Source organism: Myotis nattereri, assembly GCF_964212035.1.
Source record: "Myotis nattereri genome assembly, chromosome: 10".
Taxonomy (NCBI): Eukaryota; Metazoa; Chordata; class Mammalia; order Chiroptera; family Vespertilionidae; genus Myotis; species Myotis nattereri.
The window spans coordinates 83,899,393-83,926,019 of NC_138085.1; the positions used below are offsets into that span (position 1 = coordinate 83,899,393).

General features: G+C 54.8%; 1 protein-coding gene across 1 annotated transcript; it reads right to left on the reverse strand.

Annotated features, from left to right (window-relative positions):
- On the reverse strand, positions 1-23,765 carry SNTG2 (syntrophin gamma 2; the record flags this gene model as incomplete). Its single annotated transcript, XM_081100805.1, is given in 13 exon segments — positions 1-62; positions 65-131; positions 1,008-1,082; positions 1,085-1,117; positions 1,356-1,448; positions 4,786-4,857; positions 8,107-8,346; positions 10,059-10,097; positions 10,451-10,577; positions 19,665-19,764; positions 19,908-20,008; positions 20,427-20,584; positions 23,694-23,765. Coding segments are annotated over 13 exon segments (1,239 nt in total).
- Between the last annotated feature and the right edge of the window lie 2,862 nt (positions 23,766-26,627).

Sequence of the window (26,627 nt, forward strand, 5' to 3'; positions counted from 1 at the left end):
TCAGCTGCTGCCCGGGGGCTTCCTGCTGAGGCCCTGGCTGCCTGCAAAGCCGGGGTCCAGGAGGCAGCCTTGGCTGCGAGGAAGGCGTGGACGCAGTGCAGGACGGCCGTGAGGTCCGGGAACTCCAGCTCCTGCAGGAAAGACAGAGCGGAACGTGTGGGTGTGAGCATCAGGGACACGTGGCCACAGCCAACCAGGCCTCTCAGCCGCCGCTCGGGTGACTCAGGCCCCAGGACACAGGAAAGGAGGCAGTTGAGTGTAAGTGTGTGTGCAGGTGAGTGTGAGTGCGTGCAGGTATATGAATGCATGCAAGTGTGTGTGTGTGTGTGTGTGAGTGTGTGCAGATGTGTGTTGTGTGTGAGTGCTTGCAGATGTGTGTGCGAGTGTGTGCAGGTGTGTGTGCATGCAGGTATTTATGTGTATAGGTGTATAGGTGTGTGTGGAGGGACTGTGTGTGCAGGTGTGTGTGTGTGTATCCGTGTGTGTGGGTGTGCATGCAGGTATGTGTGTGGTTGACTGTGCATGCAGTTGTGTGTATGTGTGTGCAGGTGTGTGCATGTGTGTGCATACAGGTGTGTGTGCGTGTGTGCAGGTGTGTGTAGGTGTGCAGTTGTGTGTGGGCGGGTGTGTGTGCGTGCAGGTGTGTGGGGTGTGCATGTGTGTGCATGCAGGTGTGCATATGGGTGTGTGTGTGCAGGTATGTGTGTGGTTGACTGTGCATGCAGTTGTGTGCAGGTGTGTGCATGTGTGTGCATACAGGTGTGTGTGCGTGCGTGCAGGTGTGTGTGTAGGTGTGCAGTTGTGTGTGGGCGGGTGTGTCTGCGTGCAGGTGTGTGGGGTGTGCATGTGTGTGCATGCAGGTGTGCATATGGGTGTGTGTGTGCAGGTGTGTGTGTGTAGGTGTGCAGGTGTGTGAGTGTATGCAGGTGTGGGTGTGGGTGGGCAAGCTTTTGCCCGTCTCTGTGCTATGAGGTGGGCGGCTGGTGCAGAGGGAGCTGCGTCCTTACCTTCGTCTCAACCTGTCGGGTGTGGAGGTGCTGGAAGAGCAGCTTGAGGCGGGCCTTCCCGTCGTCGGACGACCCCGCAGCCGGGAGGACCTAAAGCTCCAGAGGATGGTCTGCGAGGGAACGAGGAAACCAGAGATCGGAAACCAGAGCCCACGTGTCGTTACCTCAATTCACACATCGAGTCGTCTACATAAAGAACGCAGACACCGGCTTCTCTACGCCGGGCAGGTGATAGCTCACCAGATCCCCGCCTTCCCATCCTCCGGCCACAGAACGGTCCTCACACGGCTTTCTCTCCGACCCTCCCCTCCGGCCCAGGATGCTGGTCCCACCCCTTGTGCCCCTCACCTGCGTCCTGCTGTCGCAGCAGGTGAATCCTGAGGCGAAGTCCACGGTGAAGTGCAGCGCGTCTCCCCGCCAGCTGCATGGGTAGGTCTTGGACTAGAAAACAGTGTTGGTTTTGAGAAACATCCTCTAATAAAGTGTTAATATTCTTCGGGGCGCTGCACCCCCCAGGCTCAGAAACGGCTTTCAGTCTTAACGTGCAGACCACAGGGAGTGGAGGTGGAGCCCACGCCCCACGCGACGTGGAACCGGAGACGGCAAACACTGCCCCCTCCCTGACCAACAGCCCAGCGCGCCCCGCGCCTCAGGGAGTGTGAGCGTGGAAGCCCCTGCCTGCCTCGTGGGCCTCCCGCTGCTCACGAAGGCCCGCTGTGGAGCGTCCGCTCTTTCTCCGTGTCCCAGCCGCCTCCGGACAGACAGATGGTCGGGGCCCAGCACCCGGTCCAGGGGACCCAGACGTGGCTTCCTCTCGGGGAAACTCTTGGGAGCAGTGGGTGTAACGGCCGAGCATCCCAAAGCCAAACCCAGGACCTGGGCCCTCACGCTGATGGGCAGCAGCAGCCTCAGCTGACGTGAGCTCCAGACCTGACGCTGAGATGCCGTCTGTCCGCAGGGCACATGGCGTCAGAACTTGAACATGAGAGCACATGGGGCACGTGCTCTCTGTCTGTCTGTCTCTGCCTCTCTCTCCTCTCTCTCTCTTTCTTTCTCTCTCTCTCTCTCTCTCCCTGTCTCTCTCCTTCTCTCTCTGTCTCACACTCACGCGCACGTGGGCACACTTCAGCCAAGTCAGGCGAAAGCCCAGAAATGCAGAGGTCTGTGCTTTACTGCTGTGCGCTCCCCGCGTCTAACCAAGCTGCTGACCCGGGGCCAGGGCCACGGAGGTCCTGCCGGCGCCTCCTCACAAACCTCCGCGATGAGCCTGCGGAGGGTGTTCCTGCTCCAGGACTTGGCCCCGGTCCGAGAGGAGAGCCCACGGCCTCTGGGCACAGCTGCCCCATCGCACACACAGGTTGTCACACACAGATTGTCACACACACACACAGGTTGTCACATGCACACGGATTGTTACACACGCGGATCGTCACACACATAGATCGTCACATGCACACGGGTTGTCACACGCACTCTGCCTGAGTGTTGCCAGGCCCGGTCCCTTCCCTGGGAGCTGCGGTCACTCCCCCCTGCCCTCCACACCGCCCAGCAGGTGGCTCTCTGGAAGGACGCCTCCCACGCGGTGGCTCTGGCCTCGGCCGACCAGGACGCTGAAGCTGTGCGGCCCTGGGTCCTGGAGGCCGGGCACAGGTGCGCTTGCTGCCGGCAGTCCCCCGGGGACCAGAACTGCGACAGGGGGTGGAATGTGGGGACAGAGGCGGCCCCAGGCAGCGGTTGGGGAGGGGTGTCTGCTCAGCCTGGAGGGCACGCTGCTGAGAGCTGGTGGTGGGGGGGGGGGGGCGGGCGGGGAGGCCACCCCCGGGGCAAGGCCAGGAGCAGTGCTCTTCAGCCGTGCACAGGGCCCTACGCGAACCTCTGCAGGGACGTGTGTCCCACTCCTCCTGTCTGTACACACCTTCCACTGCAAACACTGGTAACCGCACTTCTTACTCTACATCCAACTTTAAAGGTAAGACTCCGGGACTCCCGGGCTCACATTTAACAAGAAACAGCAAACAGCTAAGCCCTCGCCTCTGCCTGATCCCCCGCGGGGTCACCGGGCTCCTCCTCACGCCTCCTATTGTCCCAGTGGAGACTTCACGCTCAGAACACATCCCTCTCCCTGGCTCTCCCTGTCCCTCTGTCTCCCTAGATGCAGGCCCGTCTCAGCGCTCTGGCTCACCCACTCACACCATCGAGCCCTCACTGGGCACGGCCTGGAGACTGTCCCTATGAGACCAGGGTCCTTGTGCCCCTGATGAAACCCAGCTCGGAGCCCTGGTTCTATAACCCCCCTCTCCCCCAACCTCCTCCCCTCTCTCCACCCCTCGAAGACCCAGTCTCTCCCCAGATCAGCAGCCCTTTCCCTCCCCACACCTGAGGCAGCAGCAGACCTGACTGGGGTCAGGGGGTCGGGACCTCTGCGGCTAAAGATGACACCTAAGTCACGTGTGAGCTCCTGAGCTCTCGGTGGAACTGGCTACTTTCCCACGAAACCCGATGGGGGACGCCTGAGCTGACCTCAGAGCTGTGCTCGAGGCCTTGAGAAACTATTCACTGACCCTACTTCACCTGCAGGCAGTCGGCTCACAGCCCCATCCACGTGTCTTGTGATTTCGACACATGGTTTATGCATGTGTTATGTGCATGTGGTAGATGTGTACATGTGTACACATATGCAGGTTGTATGCATGGTACACGAGCCCATGTGCATGCGGCGTGCACATGGTATATATATGCGCGTGGCACACCCGCATGTGTGCATGCATGTGCACGTGGCACCCATGCTGCATGTACACGTGTGCGCATGTGGTGTATTCAGTGGCATGTGTGATACAAGTGCCCATGTACATGTGTGTTATGCATGTACCTGGCACATGTGCATGTGACACGTGGTACATGTCTGTGCCATGCATGGTACACATGCACATGTGTGCATGGGAGGGGGTGGAGCCCCAGATCCTTCACTGCAGGCTGGGACACACAGAACCATCCAGGAAACAGGATTGCACTTCCTGAGCCAAACAGGGCAGGTAGAATCACTGGCTGACACGTCGTAAGTCACACCGATAGTTGCTGAACTGAGGGTCAAGACTGACAGCCAAGGAAGAACTCTTGGCGAGTGTTTACGGGGCGATGCGCGGACGGGGCGGCAGGCCCGGTTGCTGTGGGGGAGCTGGGCTCGTCCTCGGGAGCAGGTCTGAGGCTGCCGACGGCAGACCTTCCTTTGCCAACGACTAGCTGCTGACCTGTGCCGCTGACCTCCCAGAGCCTCGTGCTTTGAAATACAGGCTGGAGTCACAGATGCGGATGCCACGGCTTTCCGTGACGCACAGGCCCAGCCCCCGCACACGGGCCCTCAGTCATGCTAGCGCACATCTATTCACAGAGGCTAGGCCGAGGCCGGGCAGCTCTGGGCCCGACCTCACCACCCAGCTGACCAGCTTCCTGACAGCCAGCGGCCATGGTCCCGCTGACCCCCGTGAGCTCCCTCGCCCTTCCCAGACACACACCTCCCCCCGCCCTCCCCCGCTCACTTCGCTGAAAACAAAACAGAAGGGCCTTTTTAAAATCCTCACCTGAGGGTATTTTCTATTGCTTTTTAGAGAGAGTGGAAGGGAGGGAGGGAGGGAGGGAGAGACATGGATGTGAAGAAGACGCATCGACTGGCTGCCTCCCGCACAAGCCCTGACTGGGCCAGGAGGGAACCTGCGCCATGAGCCCCCGCTCCCCTCCCTCTGTGCGCCCCGCGGCATCTCGGCCGATGGCAGACACTCACCTCGTGGGCTTTGAACAGCACCTCCCAGAGGCTGTAGGTCTTTTCTGCGCACGCCCAGTTCCGCGTGCTCACCTGCAGGAAAGGAAACGCACACACGTCTTCGCATCCTCAGCAAAACAGACAGCACACAACACAAGCCGCTGGAAAGGCAGCGCCGGAGGGGGCGGCCGTGGTGAGGGACCGGGTGGGAGACCATCCCCACGGCGCGCACTGTAACCAGGGTACTCTCCTCGTCAGCGATGCCTCAGCGACGTGGGGAAGTTTTCAGTGCCTCCAGGAGCGGAACGTGCTGGTGCAGAGGAACATGCCACTGAAACCCTCGCAACAGTCACTCGGGCGGCAGCAGGTGGTCGGCACGTAGGCCTGTGGCGGCCGTGGACACTGGTGAGGGGGCGTGGGCGTGGGCGCCTGTGAGGTGTGCACATTCTGACACAAGAACGTGCTAATGTACAAACTTACCTGTTACAAACAGGTATAATTTTGAGAATTCATTTGGGGTCCCTTTCAGATTAAAGGTCTTTTTAGGTTAAATTTTAAGAGAATGTATATTACAAAATATATATAGTAGGACATAAAATACATATACTAGAGAATAAATGAAAAGTGCGAAGCTGGCGAGCGGACAGCGGTGTGGTGACCTGGAGGCTCTGACGCGGGTCGGCCCATCCGGAGGGTGCGATGGAGAAGCAGGGAGCGGGCACAGGGATCCTGATTCTTATTTTAGGTGAAGTTACTGCTCTTTGTTAAAAAGCAGGCGGTGTGAGACCGCGCGGCCAGGGCTGCAGCACCACCTCGGAGAGAGGCAGAGCGTCGGGGTGTTTGCAAATGTTCCCCCTGCGTGTGCAGCGCTCCTGATGGTTCTAGGGCAGTGATGGCGAACCTGTGACACGCGTGTCAGAGGTGACACGCCAACTCATTTTTTTGGTTGACTTTCCTTTGTTAAATGGCATTTAAATATATAAAATAAATATCAAAAATATGTGTTTTACTCTGGTTGCAAATATCAAAAAATTTCTATATGTGACTCGGCACCAGCCTTAAGTTAGGGTTTTTCAAAATGTTGACACGCCGAGCTCAGAAGGTTCGCCATCACTGTTTTAGGAAAACAACTCCAGGGTAAAAGCCCTACACCTTTAAGGAGGAGAGGCAGGACGTGGGGAGAGAGCGGCGCGTGGGTCGAGAGCTGTGGTTACAGAGCAGACGCACATTCAAGCACCACTTCGGCTACAAAAAATCCCTTATTTTGCAAACCAGACGCTCCAGGACGTCATTTCCTTAAACCAGAGAGTCTCTGACCAGGAAGCGAACGTGAACGATCCTCGCTCTGTCTCCCAGGACGCAGCTCCTTTGCGGAAAGGGGTGAACGCACTGCGTTTCCCCGGTAACAGTGGCTGGTCGCGTCCTGTGCTATCCGGCCACTCGACTGCTTACAGCAGAACGTAAGCTACCGGGTGCAGCACGCTGGCGTCTTCCAGTGACTGTGGAGAGCCACTCTGTAGCCTCGAGTGATTCCAGTGACCCTATGAGGTACAGAGTTGTCTGCTGTGTCTTCCGTCTACAAACCTGCCGTCAAATGGTTTATTTCCAGGTACATTTTTTAATGACATCTTGCCTCGTTGACATTCTTAAAATTGCTCTTCATATTTCTTGCATATTCACAGGCAACTCCTCTATAATTTATGTGAATGCCATGAGGTGCTATAACATTTATTTCATATGGTTATTTAACACCTTTTAATGGTGTTTGAAAACATGAGCAGCTGAAACATTATTTCTCAGATTCCAATTCGCAAATAAGAAATGGATACTCTGGCCGCTGACGGAGGGGCCTGGGTGAACCCCATGTTGGTGGTATCTTTCATGGAAGCCTGGGGTGATCCCCCCACCCGGCTTCCTGGCTCAGGATAAACACAGGCCCCCAACCCCAACTCCATTCCCTTCTCCCCTCCCTTTTCCCTCTCTTCCTTCAGCACCACGCCTTTCCCTCACCTGACGGAGCTCAGAAACCACCCTCGGACACAAGACTTTTGTCTTTTAGTTTTTCCTAAATTATTTACCACAAACTGTCTGGGCCTTTTCCCATTTAAATATCTGACACCAAGTGTTGAAACAGCTCCACGAATGCGGCCGAAGCTTCAGGAGCAAGAACCACTGCCCCTGTGGTGCCTCCTCCAGACTTAGGGCCCGAGGACACCAGGTCTCGCTGTTTAGTTCTCACGCTCAGACTCCAGGGGGGAAGTTGACTTGGCTGATACACTTCTAGGCTGGGTGCCCAGGCTGAGGAAATGGCATTGGGAGGAATTGGAAAGGAAGATTGCAAACTGTAGCGTGCAGCATTACATTTATATGATGGCCTGACTAAATCAGGATGTTTATTTTGTAAATGTTTTTATTGCTTTCAGAGAGGAAGGGAGAGGGGGAGAGAGAGAAACATCAGTGATGAGAGAGAATCATGGATCGGCTGCCTCCTGCACGCCCAACACTGGGGATTGAGCCCACAACCCGGGCATGTACCCTGACCAGGAATAGAACCGTAACTGCAACCACTGAGCCACGCCAGCTGGGCCAGGCTCTTTAATAAAACTTGGATGGCCCTAGCTGGTTTGGCTCAGTGGATAGAGTGTCGGCCTGCAAACTGCAAGGTCCCAGGTTTGATTCTGGTCAAGGGCACAGGCCCGGGTTGTGGGCTCGACCCCCAGTGGGGGACCTGCAGGAGGCAGACAATCCATGATTCTCTCTCATCACTGATGTTTCTATCTCTCTCTCTCCCTCTTCCTTCCCCTCTGAAATCAATAAACATATATTTTTTAAAAAAACAAACTTGGATAATCTGAGGGAGACACAGCTTTTAAATTCCGGCATTTGGCCATAACCTAGAAATGTGTGAGGAGAAGGGGTCTGTCTGCTTGCCTATGTCCTGGACTCTTTGACACATAACTGATGCTCTAGATCAGCGATGGCGAATCTTTTGAGCTCGGCGGGTCAGCATTTTGAAAAACCCTAACTTCACTCTGGTGCCGTGTCACATATAGAAATGTTTTGATATTTGCAACCACAGTAAAACAAAGACTTATATTTTTGATATTTATTTCATATATTTAAATGCCATTTAACAAAGAGAAATCAACCAAAAAAATGAGTTCGCGTGTCACCTCGGACCCGCGTGTCATAGGTCCGCCATCACTGCCCTAGGACATGGGCCTTCCACGTCCCCACCCCAAATCCGCAGAAGCAGGAAAATGCTGGACCAACTTCGCGGCTGTTTGAACCGAAATAAGTGGGTTAACAGATTCAGAGAAAGAAAAGCCCATGACCCCAAGCAGAACCCCCCCCCCCCAGCCACGTGGGGACGAGGACAAGGGCACGGGCCCTCCTTCTCCTCCAGGTGCCCTCCCAACCCCTCCTCCGGGTCTCGTGGGTCCTCACTGTCCTCACCGGGGGGGGGGGGGGGGGGGCTGAAGACGAAGCCGAGGAGCCCTTCAGGGCCAGGAACTTGGGTGTGAGGGTCGGAGAGCAGTCGGCATCTTCAAGCCTCTCGTTGACCCAACCCATGTGCACGACCTGCAGCAGGACACCATCAGCCACTGTCACATCTGGAAGGACAAACACGCCACCCGCCGGGACACCCCCACCCGCCGGGACACCCCCACCCTCCAGGACACCCCCACCCGCCGGGACACCCCCACCCGCCGGGACACCCCCACCCTCAGGGACACCCCCACCCACCGGGACACCCCCACCCGCCGGGACACCCCCACCCTCAGGGACACCCCCACCCGCCGGGACACCCCCACCCGCCGGGACACCCCCACCCGCCGGGACACCCCCACCCTCAGGGACACCCCCACCCGCCGGGACACCCCCACCCGCCGGGACACCCCCACCCGCCGGGACACCCCCACCCTCAGGGACACCCCCACCCGCCGGGACACCCCCACCCTCAGGGACACCCCCACCCGCCGGGACACCCCCACCCTCAGGGACACCCCCACCCGCCGGGACACCCCCACCCTCAGGGACACCCCCACCCGCCGGGACACCCCCACCCTCAGGGACACCCCCACCCGCCGGGACACCCCCACCCTCAGGGACACCCCCACCCGCCGGGACACCCCCACCCTCAGGGACACCCCCACCCACCAGGACACCCCCACCCTCAGGGACACCCCCACCCGCCGGGACACCCCACCCGCCGGGACACCCCCACGGGCCAGGACACCCCGACCTGCCAGGACACCCCCATCCGCTGGGACACCCACAACCACAGACTGGGGGACCAGGACCTCTAGGTCAGTCTCCAGTCTCCAAACCTGACACGCATGTGGACACCTGAGTGAACACCCAGGGCTGCAACATACTGAGTTTCATACATAAAAATATCAGGCCAGGGACTGTCCGAACGGAGCCTCTGCCACGTGAGGCTGGTGGACACCGTGCATGAGTTGTGGCCATTATTCTGAGCCGGTACATGCTCACCGCTCTGAGCAGCATTCCTCCCAGCCGTAGGCCCACTGCCCAGTTTCTCCTCTAATCCCTGTCCCCTTCCCTCCCCCTCCCCCCCTCCCCGGAGCTGGGCTGAGCTCCCCTCCTGGACTGGTCAGTGGTGCAGGGCACACGTCCAGCAGGAGTTGTCTACTGAGGAGCGAATGAGAAGCTCCTGTCCTGGCCGAGGCAGCAGCACAGACGCTTCATCATCGGAATGTCCGCAGTTTGGATGTGGACTTACTGGAAGCCCATTGCAGTGTAATTCCATCCAGATTAATCAGCAGGGAACACGTTATAGCTTAGCTCCTGCTGGAACCATCGGCTGACTTATGAATCTTTTTAGATATATGCAGTTCATAAATAATTTTAAGGGAAACTAATTTTATCTCCTACATTATTTCTAATGGTTTAGTACCTGTCCCAATACATGTACATTATACTTTTATGAGCACCTGCCTGATTGTACTGCCATCATGAAATCAGAACCCATAACCATGATGATAAAGAAGCCCATTTCCACTGATCTTCCTGGTGGCGTTTCTGTGGAAACTCTTCTTGCTTCTCCTCACACGGAGAGACCACGGGGACTCAGCCCACGGGGAGCAGACCCGCCCACAGCGCTGTTCCCACCGCATGAGCCGCAGTGCAGTCACCCTGATGACCGGGACCCGCCTCAGACTGAGGTGTCCTGTCGTTTTCCCATCAAAACTTCCAGATCAGATGCCAACAACGGAAGAGGCTACTTTCGGAGACTTGTTACGCGATTCGCACAAACAACCCAAACCCACCTGGTCCCTCGGAGAACAGCACTTGTTGGCCATTTTCACCTGCGGAGAGAGGGAGGCGGGGTCAGGACGACTAGCACATTGGTGCCTGAGTTTCCAGCATAATTAATGCCTGGCTAATTAATGCCTGGCTAATGAAGTGCCTGTGTATGTGTGAGGACAGGAGAGAGAGAACCACGTGAAGTACCCAAATGTCCGATTAACCCACACTCTTGAGCTAGGAAACACTTATGACTTCATCTTAAACTGTTTTTAAACAGAGATTTGAAATGTTAAAAAAAGTACACGTTCTTCTGTTTAACATTACAGCCAGTTATTTCTGGTTAATATAAATGCAGAACCTTGTAACTATTTGTGTGGGTGAAAAGAAAACGGCAGGTGGAATCTCGGCTCACCCTCTGTAGCATCAGGTCATGGATGTTTGTGGCCACGGCACTCAGCCAGTCGGTGGTCTCCTGGGCCGTGGAGAACTGCAGCATCCCTGAGCAGACCCCAAGCGCCAGCACCTCGAAGGCGTGGGGCCTGCAGGAGAACAAGAACGGGATGCGGTGAGGAGGGCAGAGGAGAAACGTCATCTCAGACCCCGGCCCGGGGCCGCCGCTCCAGCCCCCTCAAAATCATCAGTCACCATGGAAAGACAGTGACCACGGTGGTCAGACCATGATCACGTTTCAGGGTTTTACGTGGTCAGACCACTGACATGCTCCACGGTCTTACATGGTCAGACCACTGACACGATTCAGGATCTTACGTGGTCAGGCCACAGACATGTTCCATAGTCTTATGTGGTCAGACCACTGACACACTCCACAGTCTTACGTGGTCAGACCACTGACACGCTCCATGGTCTTATGTGGTCAGACCACTGACACAATTCAGGATCTTACGTGGTCAGACCACTGGCACACTCCACGGTCCTATGTGGTCAGACCACTGACACGATTCAGGATCTTACGTGGTCAGACCATTGACACGCTCCACGGTCTTACATGGTCAGACCACTGATATGCTCCACAGTCTTACGTGGTCAGACCACTGACACGATTTGGGGTCTTACGTGGTCAGGCCACTGACACGATTCAGGATCTTACGTGGTCAGGCCACGGGCATGTTTTCAGGATCTTACATAGATTTACTGAAGTTAAGTTTAAAACGTTGAAATTCTCATCAACAGCTATTTCTAATTCAATAAAAATCTGGAAGGCAATTCATATAGGAAATAACGTTGCTCTAGTAGAAATTTCGGAGTGATTGTCCTGGGGGGTCCTTAGTAATCATTCTTTGGGAACCATTTACTGAGGCTTTTAAAGCTGCTGACACGGTGACAACAGGCAAGTCCAGCATCAGCTCGGCATCGCGGATGCTGTGACCACACGTACATTTGTTACGACTGAGCTCGCGAAGTCGGTGCTCCCGCCTTTTCTCCCTGAAAGTCACCTGCCTGCAGCCTACCTCCCACGGGAATAACTGTCTCTGGTTAAATAGGCTTCCCCAGTACGCAGAGCCTTCCTCAACTATTACTCACACGGGCTCCTGTGGACTCAGGTGGGGAACCCCAGATTCCTATGCTGAAGCCCTCACCCCCGTGTGGTGTCCTTGAAGACAGGGCCTCTAAGGGAAGAGTTAAAGTGAAGTGAGGGCCCAAGGGTCCAGATCTAATGGGACCAGAGTCTTTATGAGAAGAGGCACTGAAACGCCTGGATGATGGGAGACCAAGGACCTCAATTCATTCCCACTTTCCACAGAAGGGAAGACACACAGGATTCATGAAACAGAAGAGAGAAAACCAATGTGAATAAGGTCTGGTTCTTAAAAAGACCGGCAAGATCGGCAAACCTGAGCTAGATTTACCAAAAAAGGAAAAGAAGGAAGACTCAAATGCGAGACAAGTAATGGAAGAGGAGGTGGGTCTATCGACGTCCGAGCGAGGAGGGCGATAAAGGGTTTCTGTGGACGACTGTGGACCGTTCCATGCGAAACTTACGTGAACTGGGAAATAAATCCTAGAGAGACAAACTGTTGAACCGAGTCCAGAAGACATCTGAGCGGACAGCATTACAGCGAAGAGTGTGAATAACCAAGAAACTAACCACAAGAGAAGCGGGGCCCCGAGGGCTTCGCTGCCAAATCCCACCAGACGCTCAGTTATCCACAAACTCCGCCCGAGACACAACCGAGCGCCCGTGAGTCGGCGCCTGTTCCGGCTGTTTCCCCAAAGGCGCCTCTGCCAGAAGACGGTCCCACGCACCAGGTCGGGACAGTGAGCCTGGTCCAGGGATGACTCAGAACAGGAGGACGTGTGCAGGGGTCAGCTCTTCCCACTCGGGCCACGGGCACACACCTTAACGTCTCCGTTCCGGCCTGGGACCTGGAGATGCGGGCCATAGACAGAGGAACTGACCAGGAGTCCAGCCAGCGCTTCTCATATTTTGGCTCATTAGCTATGGGTGAGGAAGGTGATGGTGGAGCCTGTGCAAAATAAATGAGAACCAGGGGTCACAGAGTCAGTCAGGGAGCGAGGACACGGACCGGCACCCCGAGCACGCCCCCCAAATCTACACGCGGTAACCGCCGACAAAGCACAGGCAGCTCTCTCACAGAGCGAGAAAGACACCAGGCGCTTCTACCTGAACTTAAACTGCTTCCTCTCTGTTATTTTTTTTAAAACAAAATATTGCATAAAAGGGACAAAAGTCAAGAGAAGAAAAGTCAAATTGGGAGGGAAGTGGGAGTTGACAGGTGCCTGCCCAGGAGGCCTGGGGAGACCACGCCCACTTGACAGGTCAATTTAGAGGCAGCTCAAGCCCAAGACACAGCACACGCTAACAGAGACCATGTCCTAATGGAGCCTGGTGCCGAGATACGGCCTACTAACTGGCGGTGCAGGCACACTGCGTGGCCAGTGGCTGGGGCAGAGGGTGACCCAGGGGATGGAGGGAGGGTCCCTCCTCAGGCCACCTGGGAGCCAGGACATTGAGAATGCGAACGAGCCCCGTGAGCCACCACAGGACCAGACACAACACCCCGCAGGTGCCGATGAACCGCGGATCGCAAATGGGCCCAGGTGGGAGGGCGCCCCCTGCATGGCCCGGACAGCCCCGCTTGGGGAAGCACCGCTTTTTATTTATGTTTTATTTTTTCCGGTGGACACACTTCTTAAAGGACTGGGATGCGTCTGGGATGGCAGGGCTGCAGTCGTCCTGGGGCCCTGTCTCTAGAGGGGACACCCACCTGCCTGCCTCCGGAGCTTCACACTCAGTAACTCTCTGCAAGAGACACGATGGGATATTCGCCCCAAACGAGAACTCGATGGACGTGCCCCTAAGCCAGCATCGCCCAACTGGTGTCCAAACACAGCTGCCTGGCAGCAGCACTCGGCCCCAGGGCACCCGCCCACCGGAGCCCGACTCAGTGACCACAGGCGTCAGACTCTGAAGTCCCCACAGCCCACAGCCCACCCCACCCTGCTCTCCCTGACACATGCTCTGCTCTCGGGATGGACTCAGCCTCTCAGTGAAATATTTATACTTATTACATAAACATGTATTTATATGCATAATCCTATCTAATAAAAGAGAAACATGGTAATTAGCATACGACCACTACCCTTCCCATTGGCTAATCAGCGAGATATGCAAATTAACTGCCAGCCAAGATGGCGGCCAGCAGCCAGGCAGCTTGAAACTAACATGAGGCTTGCTTGCTTCAGTGACGGAGGACTCCAACGTTCCCCGCCTGCCTTGCCAGCCTCTGAGCCTGCAGTTTGAAACATTGTTACAAATATAGAAGCTAAACAAAACCCCGGAAACCTGCTTTCAGCAAGCCCGGGATCTCGGAGCTGGAGTTGATACAGAGTTTCGATTATAGAACGCAAACAAACCAGATACCTGATTTCAGAGCTGGAGCCAGAGCTAAAGCTGGCCCAGAATGAAAAAAAAAAAAAGGAAAAAAGGAGCAGTTGGGAGCTTCAGTCAGCCTGAAAACAGCCTTCAGCCCCTCACCCAGACTGGCCAGGCACCCCAGTGGGGACCCCCACCATGAACGGTGTGTGACCAGCTGCAAACAGCTATCATCCCCTCATCCAGGCTGGCCAGGCACCCCAGTGGGGACCCCCACCCTGATCCAGGACACCCTTCAGGGCAAACCAGCCAGCCCCACCCATGTACCAGGCCTCTATCCTATATAGTAAAAGGGTAATATGCCTCCCGGCACCGGGATCAGCAGAGCCGCGAGGCCTCCCGGCACCGGGATCAGCCTGACAGGGGGCAGCGCCCAAACCCCCTGATTGCCCTGAGGCTCTGTGTGTGACAGGGGGCGGGGCCACAACCTCCCTATCCGCCCTGCTCTGTTCGTGACAGGGGAAGGCGCCCCAACCCCCTGATCAGCCCTGCTCTGTGCCTGATAGGGGGGAGCTCCCCAACCCCCTGATCGCCCTGCGGCTCTGTGTGTGACAGGGTGCGGCGCCCCAACCCCCTGATCGTCCCTGCTCTGTGTGTGACAAGGTGCGGCGCCCCAACCGCCTCCCCCACCCCACAGGCCCTGCTCTGTGTGTGACGGGGTAGAGCCATAACCTCCCTATCAGCCCTGCCCTGAGTGTGAGAGTGGCGGCGCCCCAACCCTCTGATCGGCCCTGCTCTGAGCCCGACCAGGGGCTGCACCTAGGGATTGGGCCTGCCCTCTGCCACCCGGGAGCAGGCCTAAGCCAGCAGGTCGTTATCTCCCGAGGGGTCCCAGACTATGAGAGGGCACAGGCCGGGCTGAGGGCCCCGCCCTCCCCCGCGAGTGCACAAATTTTTGTGCACCAGGCCTCTTGTCTATAATAATAAAAGCGTAATATGCTAATTAGACTGGACAGTCAGACGACCTTTCGGACGAAGCTGGGGCTGCGTGGGTCGAGCCCTTTGCACAAAATTTGTGCATCGGGCCTCTAATGTTATAAATAAAAAATAAATACACGACAAGTATATATAATCCTATAAAATAAAAGCCTAATATGCAAATTGTCTCCTCAACCGGGAGTTCGACTGCTTGCTATGACATGCACTGACAACCAGGGGGCGGCGTGGAACATGGTGGGTGTCACCAACGAGGCGCTGCTGGCCCCAATGGGCCCCGAGGAGAGTGGGAGCAGGTGGCACCAGGTCAAGGCAAGTGCAAGCGGGGTCCGATCACCCAGCAGACAGCGACCAGCAGCCGTGGTGGGGGGCAGGGCCACCGCCCGGCTCCCAGGTGCTGAGGGAGCTGGGCAGGAGCCCGATGGCCTTGCTGATCGCCACGTAGATGGTGACCAGCGGTGGCAGCAGCGGGGCGGGGCTGTTGCCCAGCTCCCAGGCGCTGAGGAAGCTGGGCGGGGGCCCGATGACTCAGGTGGAGGGTGGCGAATGGGGGCCTAGGGACCCAGGGGCTTCCCATGGCCCAGAGGTCAGCTGGGACCTACCCTTCCACGCGAGACGTTCCCGCTTTGATCGCCAGCCAGGCCCAGGGACCGCACCCATGCATGAATTTTGTGCAGTGGGCCTCTAGTCTATATATATAAAAGCCTAAGCGACTGTTCAACGATTTGGCTGGTAGCTATGACGCGCACTGAACACCAGGAGGCAGACGCTCAACACACAGACATGAAAACATGGAACAGACTGATGAATCTCAGAGGGAAGCGGGGAGAGGGGAGGGCGGGAAGAGATTAACCAAAGATCTTATATGCATATTAGAGGCCTGGTGCACGGATATGTGCACCAGTGGGGTCCCTCAGCCTGGCCTGCGAGGATCAGGCCGAACCCGTATACCAGGCCTCTGACATCCCCTGAGGGGTCCTGTATTGCGAGAGGGAACAGGCCAGGCTGAGGGACCCCACTGGTGCACGAATCCATGCACCAGGCCTCTAGTTATATATAAATATTATGTATATAAAGGACATATATCCTTAATGAAAAGGGCTGGTTCACTCACATAGACCTGGGCTCAAACCTTGCTACTTATCTTTGCTACTTTTGTTTGGGGACCTAGAGTTAACCAGAAGGTTGCCTGCTCAATCCTCGTCATCTCCGGTAGGGGTTATACAGGAGGCAGCCAATGGATGTTTCTCTCTCTCCCTCTCCCTTCCTCTCTAAAATCAATAAAAATATATTGAAAAAGATAAAAGTGAACCTTAGGAAAGCAATGTTTATATGTTCTCCAATAGTATCATATCTATCAATTTTTAATCAAACGTGTTTCTCACTAAAATACTATTTTTGTGTGTTTTTTTCCTCCAAAGAACAGCACTTAAAGGCTCAATTAGTCATCAAATATTTATTATTACCAAGGGAAAGGGTCTGTTCCGAAATGTTTTCCTGCAGCTAAATTAAGACCTACATCTCAGCGTTATGGGGTGAGATCTTAGCATTTCACAGAAAACATGTAAATAATTTTTCTACTTAAATTTGGCAAGTTTTCTGTGGAAATGCTTAGTTTATTTTAAAGCATAAATTTTGTGAAATTAGCTCACTAGCTACTAGTAAATTATTTAAGTTGCATAAATTTTTTAATATCACAGCAATACAATTAGTACAAGCAAATGAACTTATCTGACAACAGGTTATTGTTATGTTCCTCGCACTGAAATCATGAGACTGGAAAAACAGGACTAGACTCTTCAACTCCTCCCAGGGGCTGAGAATCGGGCCTGCTTAGGGGCCAACCGGGGCCTCGAGGATCAATAAATAAAATGTAGTGCAGTCACACAGATACCAGGTAGCAGAATATATATATGTCAAGCCCACACACAACATTTGTGGATCTGAAAAACGTAATAGCACAGAAAACTGCCTCCCAGGAGGCCAGGGCAGGGTGTTTCCTAGAGCTCAAGATGAAGACGCAGACCAGGAACATACCAACGTGGGCGGTAAAATGGAAGAGAGGGATGTGCAGGGACTGTTTTGGGGGAGACACAATATTATTACACAGGACTGAGCAGGTCCACAGCGACAGGACACCCTAATGCAACCTTAGAATCAATTCAGTGAGCAGAGAGTTCGTTCTTAGCATTTCCTGCACAGAGAAAATTATAGGAGAGGAAAATTACTTTGCCAAATGCTTTTTTCTGCATCGATTGATATGATTACATGATTTTTATCCCTTAATATTATGTTGTATCCCATTGATTTGTGGAGATTGAACCGCCCTTGCATATTGGGAATGAAGCCCACGTGATCATGGTGCATGATCCTTTCATGTGTTGCTGAATTCAGTGTGATAGTATTTTTGTGGATGATATTTGCCTCTATGTTCACCAGGAATGATGGCCTGTCATTTTCTTTCTGTGGCTTTGATTCCGGTGAGAGTCCTTGAGGAACAAGAGGGCAGATGCCAAGGGAGCGTTAATGCCACCAGTTGCGGCAAGAGAAAGAGCGTGCCCTTCCCAGTAGATCTAAATTACACCCAAAATCCCTGTCATACTTGGTGTGGGAACTAATCACAGGTTTTTAAAATTGATCACAAGAAAAATACAAGCAGAGAGAGGATGGAAAAAATAGTGAATTAGGAGGGGGTGAGAACCTGAGCCTACGGATGATAAAGATTCATCATAAACGCTCAGTAACTAAGTCATGTCAGTATTGACATCGTCAGACAACATGCCCAGGTCTCAGCGACAAGCCCACAGACCAGGGGGTATGTTACGTGGTCACCGCGATGATCACAGGCCACTCAGAAAACAGACAACTGTTACCCACAACCATGAATCTGACCCCAGCCTCTCACGTATTTTACGGGACTATCTCTCTCATGCTTTAGAGACTTACAGTGAAAAAAACAAGCTTTATGGATATTTAGGAGAAAATTTATGCAGACATCTTCATGTGTTTAGGATAAGAAAGGATTTCTTTAAGAAGTTCTTAAAAACACAAACTGGGATGGGAAGAAAGGGGTCCCGTTGGCTCCTGTGAAATTCTATGGATGAAAAGACACTGCAAACGCAGCACAGTCACACCTGCAACCGGTGAGAAGAGACCTTCGGCTCACAGAACACTGACTCCGAGCTCGAGGGGGAGTTCCAGGGCATCACCCTTCCCTGTAAACCATCAGAAGTGAGAACCGCATCTCACAGAAGAGAAGCCAAAGGGAAACGCGGGGAACAAAGGGCAATCACATCCGTCCTGATCTACGCTAAATAGAAAGGAGGCTAATCTGACTTGTCTGTACTTGCAAGCTTTTCACTTAAATCGACAAGCTCCATGAAAATCGCAGATGCCTCCACGGACTCTGAGATTACGAAATGAGCGGATGTTAAAGGACATCTGTTAGAAATTCCGAGTAATGATGTATCTACTTAATTCTTAGCCCCAAAGTGACATGATACTTTCATAGTTATGTAATCGAATATAATTTCAATGCAATTACTGTCTCTGTGGAATCGTCAGCAGTGACTTTGTTAAAAGGGGCAGCACTCCGTGGGCACCCGATGGATAGAAAGTTACACGTGTGACATTAGAGTTAAGATCTTCCCGTGGAAAGTCACTTAGCACATTTGCGTGACCTGGGACTGATCTGCTCTTCTTGCAGTTTTGTGACAGGGAACTACCTCTAAAGAGGAGAGCAGCCCTGGCCGGTTTGGCTTGTGGATGGAGCGTCGGCTGGGCCCTGGTCGGGCACGTACGGGAGGCAACCAATCGATGTTTCTCTCACATCAATGTTTCTCTTTGTCTTTCCCCCACCCTTCCACTCTCCCTGAAAATCAATGGAAAAATATCCTCAGAGGAGCATTAACCAAAATAAATAAATAAAAATAAAGAGAACACATTCTTAGCGGCAAAACAATGGGCTCCTTCCAGGAGAAACGTGTGAAGAGACATTAGCAACGAAACTGTTCTGGGCCTGACCGGGTTCACGTGAAAACAACCGTGGGTCCTGGCGGCTTCCTCTGGGAGGACGAGATCCCACACGCGGCTCCTGGGCATCCGGCTTGGGCCTCTGTCCGGGGCTCCCGTCTCGTCCAGTTCCCAGCACGGAGCCTGGCTCCCAGCAGGAGCTCAGACACGCCTGTGTGTGCACATTCATGACCAAGGACACGATTCTAGCACCAGGAGGTCCCCAGCGCCAGGGAAAGCCTCCAGGCCGAGGAACCCGGGCCCCGCCCAGGCAGCGGGTCCCCCAGCGTTCCCACCCACAGGCAGAGCCCGGGGTTTCTCTCCTGCTACAGGGACCGGGACAACTTCAGGACTCAAGCCAGATGCGAATTCCCTTCGTCAGAACCACGTGAGGCTGTGCTGACCCTCACAATGAACCTGTTCCCTAGCTCACCTGGGTCTCCCCGCCCCCGGGGAAGGTCTGTGGGGTCATTTCATAGAGTGAACACGGAAGGTCATTACAGTGTGAAAATTCAAACGGATGGAGCCATTTGCTGAAGTATAATTATCTGAATCATTAAGGATAATAATATTCCACAGGACAAAATTATGTTTTACCATGAACAATTATGTTGATTTGTAAAATGGATATTGAAATGTACCTGTTATAAAAATATAAAGATACTATTTTATCCAAACCCAAAATAGCTAATCACCAACATAAAATTCTCAGTAGAAAAGCCAAAAAAGGGACTTACTCCCTTCTTAGTCACAGAATGCATACCTTCCATTCAGATAAATATTTATTGATTCAACTGGTATGTACAGGGTGTCCCCAAAACGCATCCACACTTCAAATAAGTATTCATTCCAATGGTCTAAATCTGAAAAGAAAGAAACAGCCATGAAGCTATCAGAAAACAGCGTGTGCACATTTTGGGGGACACCCTGTAGGTACCTGCACAAAGTGCCAGGCATGTAACTGACTCCGTCTCAGCTTCTGGAAGAAAGGGCGAGTCCCACTCACTCACAGGCAGCGCTGACCGAGACAAGTCCAGGGGACTAGCCCGGATGGAAGCCACGGCGTCCCGGACAGCACCGGGTTCCGCAGCGGGAGAGGGGTGACAGCTGCCAGGGAGGGGCTGGCTGTGACAGGGGCTGGAAACGAGCTGGCTCGGCTGTGGGGCAGGGGTGAGGGCTGGGTGGACGTGGAGGCAGAGGAAGCAGCACATGCAAAGGCCCAGCCAGCAGAAGGAACGCCCGTGCATCGGGAGTTTGACGCAGCCATGGCCTGGATGGTGGCATAAGCATGTGGGTGATGCTGGCATCCTGACATATGAACACGGGAGAAAACCCGGTTTCAGGATTGAGGCTGCGATACTGGTTTTGGAAGTGGGAGTTCATCGGCCAAGCAGGAGGCAGACACGGGGGTCTGAGCTGAGTGGCCAAGGCCCAGCGGGGGGTCTGGGCGGATGTGGGGCAGGGAACGATGTAAACCAGAGGAGGGAGGACACCTGGCTACAAGTGTGGAAAGAGGAGAACGTACAACAGAAGCTCCGTGTGCTCCGAGATCCTGGGGAGGAAGGAGAGGAAGAGGCGGGCTTGTGGGTGGGCCAGGCACGTCTGTGGTCTGGGCACGGGGTGGAGGCTGGAGGTGGAAGCAGGTGGCGGCAGCGACCAGGTGCTCAGAGCTCCGGGCACAGCCTGGGAGGGACAGACCCCAGGAAAGGGGCCAGTAAGGGAACTGGACGCAAATGTGTTCATTTATTCGTCTCACTCAACTCAGCATCTCCTCCTCCCACCCCAGTTACAGAGTAGCTAAATGTCTTCATGTGCAGCTCATGGAATGTGTTTCTTCCCTGGAATATACTTAAGGCCGCCCTCCCCTTAGCCTCCTTCCAAGTGTGTCTCATAGGACGTCCTGGGAAGTGGAACTGAATAAAAGTTGAAATTTAAAAGCCACATCTATCTTTATGTATTTACACAGACACACAGACTGTTGGGAAATGAGGCAGCTTTACCATTGATATTTTCAATAAATAAGCGCACCTTTAACTTGGATCTTGTTAAAATGTTCACTAGAGAACAAATCTCCTGATAAGATCAGATCATTCCCCACTTTATTTTTTTATTTTTATTTTTTTAAATCCTCCCCCGAGGATATTTTCCCATTGAGTGTTAGAGTGGGAGAGAGATGGAAAGACAGAGAGAAACATGGATGTGAGAGAAACACATCGATTGGTTGCCTCCTGCACAAGCCTGACCAGGGCCCTGGCCTGGGAGGAGCCTGCAACCAAGGTATGTGTCCTTGGCCAGAATCGAACCTGGGACCCTTCGGTCTGTAGGCCGACACTCTATCCACTGAGCCAAACCAGCCAGGGCTGTTCCCCACATTAAAACAAGGGAGTATTGCTTGTGATGTCACAGACCTCACCAGAAATCCCACCACTGAAATCGAAGACGAGTCAGCAAGGACGAGAAACGTGTCCCCAAAGCGTAAGACCAACGGACAGCCCGTCGCCCAGGAGGCCAGGGAGTGTCTCCTACAGCCACACGCCCACACTGGGACAGTACGCCCTGCCTCAGGCCCTTCAATGCTTCCGGCCCCTTCCACGGGAGCAGCTTAGTCAAAATCCAAAAATGCGCTCAGTACAACACAGGACACGCTGCAGGGATGGCTCTCCACCAGTGGGCTCCACCATGGGAATGCAGACGGCCAGGCACACGGGCATATGGGCTCCCTTAACTCAGCAGCCTGTGGAACAGGGAACAGCCACCACGGGGGGAAAGACATTCCTGTGCCGAACAAGAGACCTTTAAATCTGGCCAAATTCCCATTATTCACACAAGCAGCCATTGTAAAGAATGTGTTGTATTTTTTACATCAGAAAAAAAAATATTTATGACTAGAAATATACTGGGTCTTAAACAGCTTTCTTTGAAATCACTTTTCTAATTAGCCATTTTTCAGCTATTTAAGCTGTGACTGTAGCTACAGATGTTCATGTTTTTAAAGACAGATGTGTGAACAGGATACTTAACAGATTCGTTTTTCAATAACTGGGAACCTGAACCTTCCCATCCACTAGAGTTCAAGGGTGGTGCATTGAGCACCCAGCATTTCTGAAAACAAAAAGTTATTCTTGCTCTTCCCATGCTGTGTCATTATTCTAATCCTTGGTGTCCGATGCTGACAAAACTTCTTGCAAATACAGGTCACTCAGGTTGTATCATACAGTCAAGGCTCTCCTATGTCCACAGCAGCACAGTTTACAACAGCTAAGATTTGGAAACAGCCTAAGTGCCCTCAGCAGATGAGTGGGTTAAAAACTATGGTACATCCACACAATGGAATACTACACTGCTGTAAAAAAAGAAAGAAATTTCACCATTGGCAACAGCACGGAGGGACCTGGGAGGCATTATGCTAAGCGAGGTAAGCCAGTCCGAGAAAGATAAATATCGCATGACCTCACTCATTTGTGGAATCTAATGAACAACATGAACTGATGGACAAAACAGATCCAGAGGCTTAGAAGCACGGAACAGGCTGTCAAACCTCAGAGGGAAGCGGGGGCGCAAGAGATGAACCGAAGCGCGTGCGTGTATTCGCATAACCAATGGACACAGACAATGGGGGGAGAGGTCAATGCGGGAAAAGGAGACATGTAAAACTTTCAACAATAAATAATTAAATATATACATATACATATATATTTTAAAAAGAAACACTGCAGGCTACAGAAAATAAATTAAGAAAAATTTAAAAACAAAAACAAAAAACCCAACAGCAGCACGAACCCCATCCTGCAGCCGAGGGGCGGCCAGCGCCCCCTGGCGGCGCGCTCCAGAGCCAGCGCCCACGGAGTCCACAGTCGCTCACGGAGCGTATTGGGGGGCCTTGCCGTTCATTTCTTTGTAAAAACTGGAGTGACTGCCAACACGCATCCGCGCGGTGAGTTCCGCGCGGGACAAACCCGCTGCAACCACAGGAGGACAGCGAGACCTTTCCCGCTGGGAGCGCTCCTTTCCAAACCCGAGCAGCGCTTTCCGCCCAGCCGCTCCGCGCCCTCAGGCAGCTGCTTCCAACGACACCCGCCCGTCTCCAGGGGCGCCGCCCCCGCACCGCGGCTCAGCTGCAAAGGCTTGAACAGACCGGCTGCCCACGGTGCCGGCGCGGGTGCTGCGGCCCATGCGGGTGGGAACGGACGGAGGGGCACCGCCTGTGCACAGGTGTGAGTGTGTGTGTGCGCGCGCGTGTGTGAGTGTGAGTGTGAGTGTGTGAGTGTGCTCTCTACGCCCGGCGGAGAGGCATGTGACAAACAGCACCTTGCAGGAAGCTCCCCACCTGCCGGGGTCTGGGCACTGTCACTCAGGCCCCGCGGGGGTGGGTGGGTGGGGGTCACCGCGGCGGCAGCAACTCGGTTCTTTCCTAACTGCCTCCAGGACACGGGCTGCGGGTGGCAACTTGACCGTTTCCACCAACTTTTCACTGAGGTCTGAGCCGCATGTCGGCTCTTCCTCACGCAAGTTCAGTTATTTCAAAATGGGGGGGGGGCAGACAAGAAGAGACGCGGAGGCCGGTGCTAGGAGCCCCGAGTTCCTGGCCGGGAAGGCGCCCGCGACCCTCCAGGTGGCACCTCCGCACCCGGCCCGCCAGGCGGTGGCCCCGGGACGCTCACAGAGAAACGGGGGCGAACCCAGACCCCAGCTCCGCAGAGCCAGCGCCCCGCGCTGCCCGGGGGCGCGGGTGAGGGGGGGCGCGGGAGAAAAGGGGGCGCCACGTCAGGAGAGGCGCGGAGGGCTCACTCACCCGTACGGGCACCGGCAGGCGGCTCGGGGGCCCGCGGGAGGCGGCCGGGGGCGTGGGTTTGTCGCCGCTCATCACCTCCCACGCGGCGGGGCCGCGCTCCGGGCCGGGCGAGCTCAGTCCTGGGCCCCGCGCGAGCACCCACCTGCCCCGCGGGCGCAGCGTTCGCGTCCCACTCGGCTGCGGCTCCCGCTCGGCTGCCCGCGGCGGAAGGGGGCCCAAAGCTCCGCCCCCCGCCCGTCAGCTCCACCCCCCGTCAGCTCCACCCCCCGTCAGCTCCGCCCCCGTCAGCTCCGCCCACCAATCGCGAGCACCGGACCCGCGGGCGCAGCGTTCGTGTCCCACTTGGCTCCAGCTCCCGCTCGGCTGCAGGCGGCGGAAGGGGGCCAAAGCACTGCTCCCCGCCCGCCAGCTCCGCCCCCGCCCCGCCCACCAACCGCGAGCCCCGCCCCCGCCTGCGAGCCCCGCCCCCTCCCGGAGCCCCGCCTACCGCCCCGGGAGGAGGGGCGCGCTCCCCAGGTGCGGGCGGGCTCGCAGAGCCGGGTCTGGGGCGCCTGGAGGCCTGTGGGCGGTGGACTAGCCCCCGCTGTCGGGGAGCTGCGGGTGGAGGAGCGCAGAAGCCCCTTTCCTCGCCACCCGCGCGCCCCTCAGCGTCAGCTCACACCAGGGCCGCTGCTGGGCACGCGCTGGGCTCCGCGTCCCCGGGCGCTGCCAGCTGCGAGCTGGTTCCCCTTCTGCTCTGAGCCCAGAGGGATCCCAGGACGGCAGGACAAGGTTGTGCACACTCAAGTCGGCCTAACTTACATGTGAGTGAAGCTGGCGGGGATAAGTCTCAGGAAATAAGCCCAGAAGCACAGGCTACCCCCGCCACCAAGCAGCACCCGTTTCCCTCCGTGTCTGAATCCTGGGTCGAGCCCCGCCCACTGCTCCGCCTTCTCTGGACTGAAGTCGTTTTAAACAAATGAGCTGTGGGCCGCACCTCCTGCTGAATGGGATGGGCAGTCGGAGTTCTTTTCAGCAAATAAAGTCATGATCCCTCTATTCAGGCCCGGAGGCCAGTGCCAGGTGGGGCTCAGCCGCTGGCACTAAATGTAAGGTTATTCCTCTGCCCTCCTGACCTTCTGGGATGTGGGTTTCAGCCCCACAGGAAGATGGATGCTTTCTGAACACACGGGTTAAAGAACCCAGTCTCTCTGAAGTCACTGAGCTTTCTGTTTGCCGGGCCAGGAAGGGCATGAGACAACCCCCGACCCTGGGCATGTCTCCCAGGCCGGCCTGGAAGCCGCTCAATCGCCTTGTCCCCTCTTGGGGAGGGGAGGGTAATAATTTACCTCTTTGCCTGCGTTCTAATAATTTACCTCTTTGCAATGCGCTCCCCTGGGAGGTCAGTGCGGGGGGGTGGGGGGGGGGTTGGGGGGGGGGAATGTTCCTGGGGAAGAGCAGCCTGGGTCTCCGAGCCCCTGAGGGAAGAACTGCTCTCCAGAGCCCTCCTGGCTCCATCACCGCTTCCCGGCTTCTGGTTTTCCCTCTGTCATGGCCTCTCCCAGGCTGTCCTGCCTGCAGCTGCACCTGCCACCAGACCCTCACGGTTTATCTGCACCACCTCCTGTTCCGTCTGAAATGGTCTGGTCGACCAGCTGCCTGGCCTGTGATGGCTTCTGTCATCCACAGCCACGCATGGGCATCCGTGACCAAGAGCCCTTTTGATGTTGTATCTACAAAGACATCCCAATACCCACGGTCATCTCGGTTTTATCCTATGCTATCTGCTTGGAGTTTGTCATTTTGCGTTTCACGTTTAGGTCTGTGATCCATTTTGAGTTAATTCTGTGCCGGGTGTGAGGTCTGTGTCTAGCTTTACTTTTGTAAGAAGCTATCCAGTTATTCCCGCTCCCGTGGCTAAAGGGACTGTCCTTTCTCCTTGTGCTGCCTCTGCGCCCGCCAAAGATCAAGTGACTATTTATGGGGTCTGTTCTGGCTTTCTGCTCTGTCCCATTGCTCTACTTGTCCATTATTTCACCAACAACCGCCCCCCCCCCCATGGTCACGGCAGCTTTATGATAAGTCAAGACCCCAAGTGTCAGGCCCTCCACTCTGTTCTCCTCCTTCAATACTGTGCTGGCCCCTCTGGGCACGTGGCTTCTCTCCATAGAAACTTCAGAATCATTCTGTCGATAGCCACAAACCAACTTGCTTGAATCTGGTTGGATTGCATTGAATCTATAGGTCAAGTTGGGAAGAACGGACATCTGGTCAATATTGCGTCGCCTCCCCAGGAACATGGACCATCTTTGCATCCATTCAGGTCTTCTCTGACTCTTTTCATGAGTGAGGGGGTTTTCCTTACATTTATTTTGTACATTTCTTAGTCTTAGGTCTCAGCGTTTCTCCTTATTTGGGTGCTTATGCCCATGGCGTTGGGTTGTTAATTTCAGATTTCAGTGGTTCCCGCTGGTGTGTAGGAAAGTGATGGCTTTTGTGCATTAAGTGTGAGCCCTGCAGCCCTTGCTGTAGCCATGTCAGTTCCAGGAGATTGCTGTTCTTGAGTCTTTGGCATTTCTACACAAATAGGAATATCTTCTGTGAGGAAAGACAGTTTATTTCTTCCTTCCCAAGCTGCACAACAACTCTTACTATTTTGATAGCTAACTTTTAATTGCCAGGATCTGATTGTTAGATCTGATGATGATCACGTCTGATTATTAGAGGAGTAAGAGCTGTTTCCAGCAGGAAGAGGACGGGGGTGGCCCAGAGGGTCAGGCAGGAGCCAGGCGGGTCAGTCACAGACCCTGCTTACCAGGCTGGGAAGGGGGTGGCTGCGCTGGGAGGCGGGCATGGAGGCGCTGGGGTGGAGGATATCCTGTCGTGACTGCTGGTGGGGAGCTCCGGAGAGACAGACCTAGAATGTTTGTGGGCTCTCTCACCTTGGTGACTCCT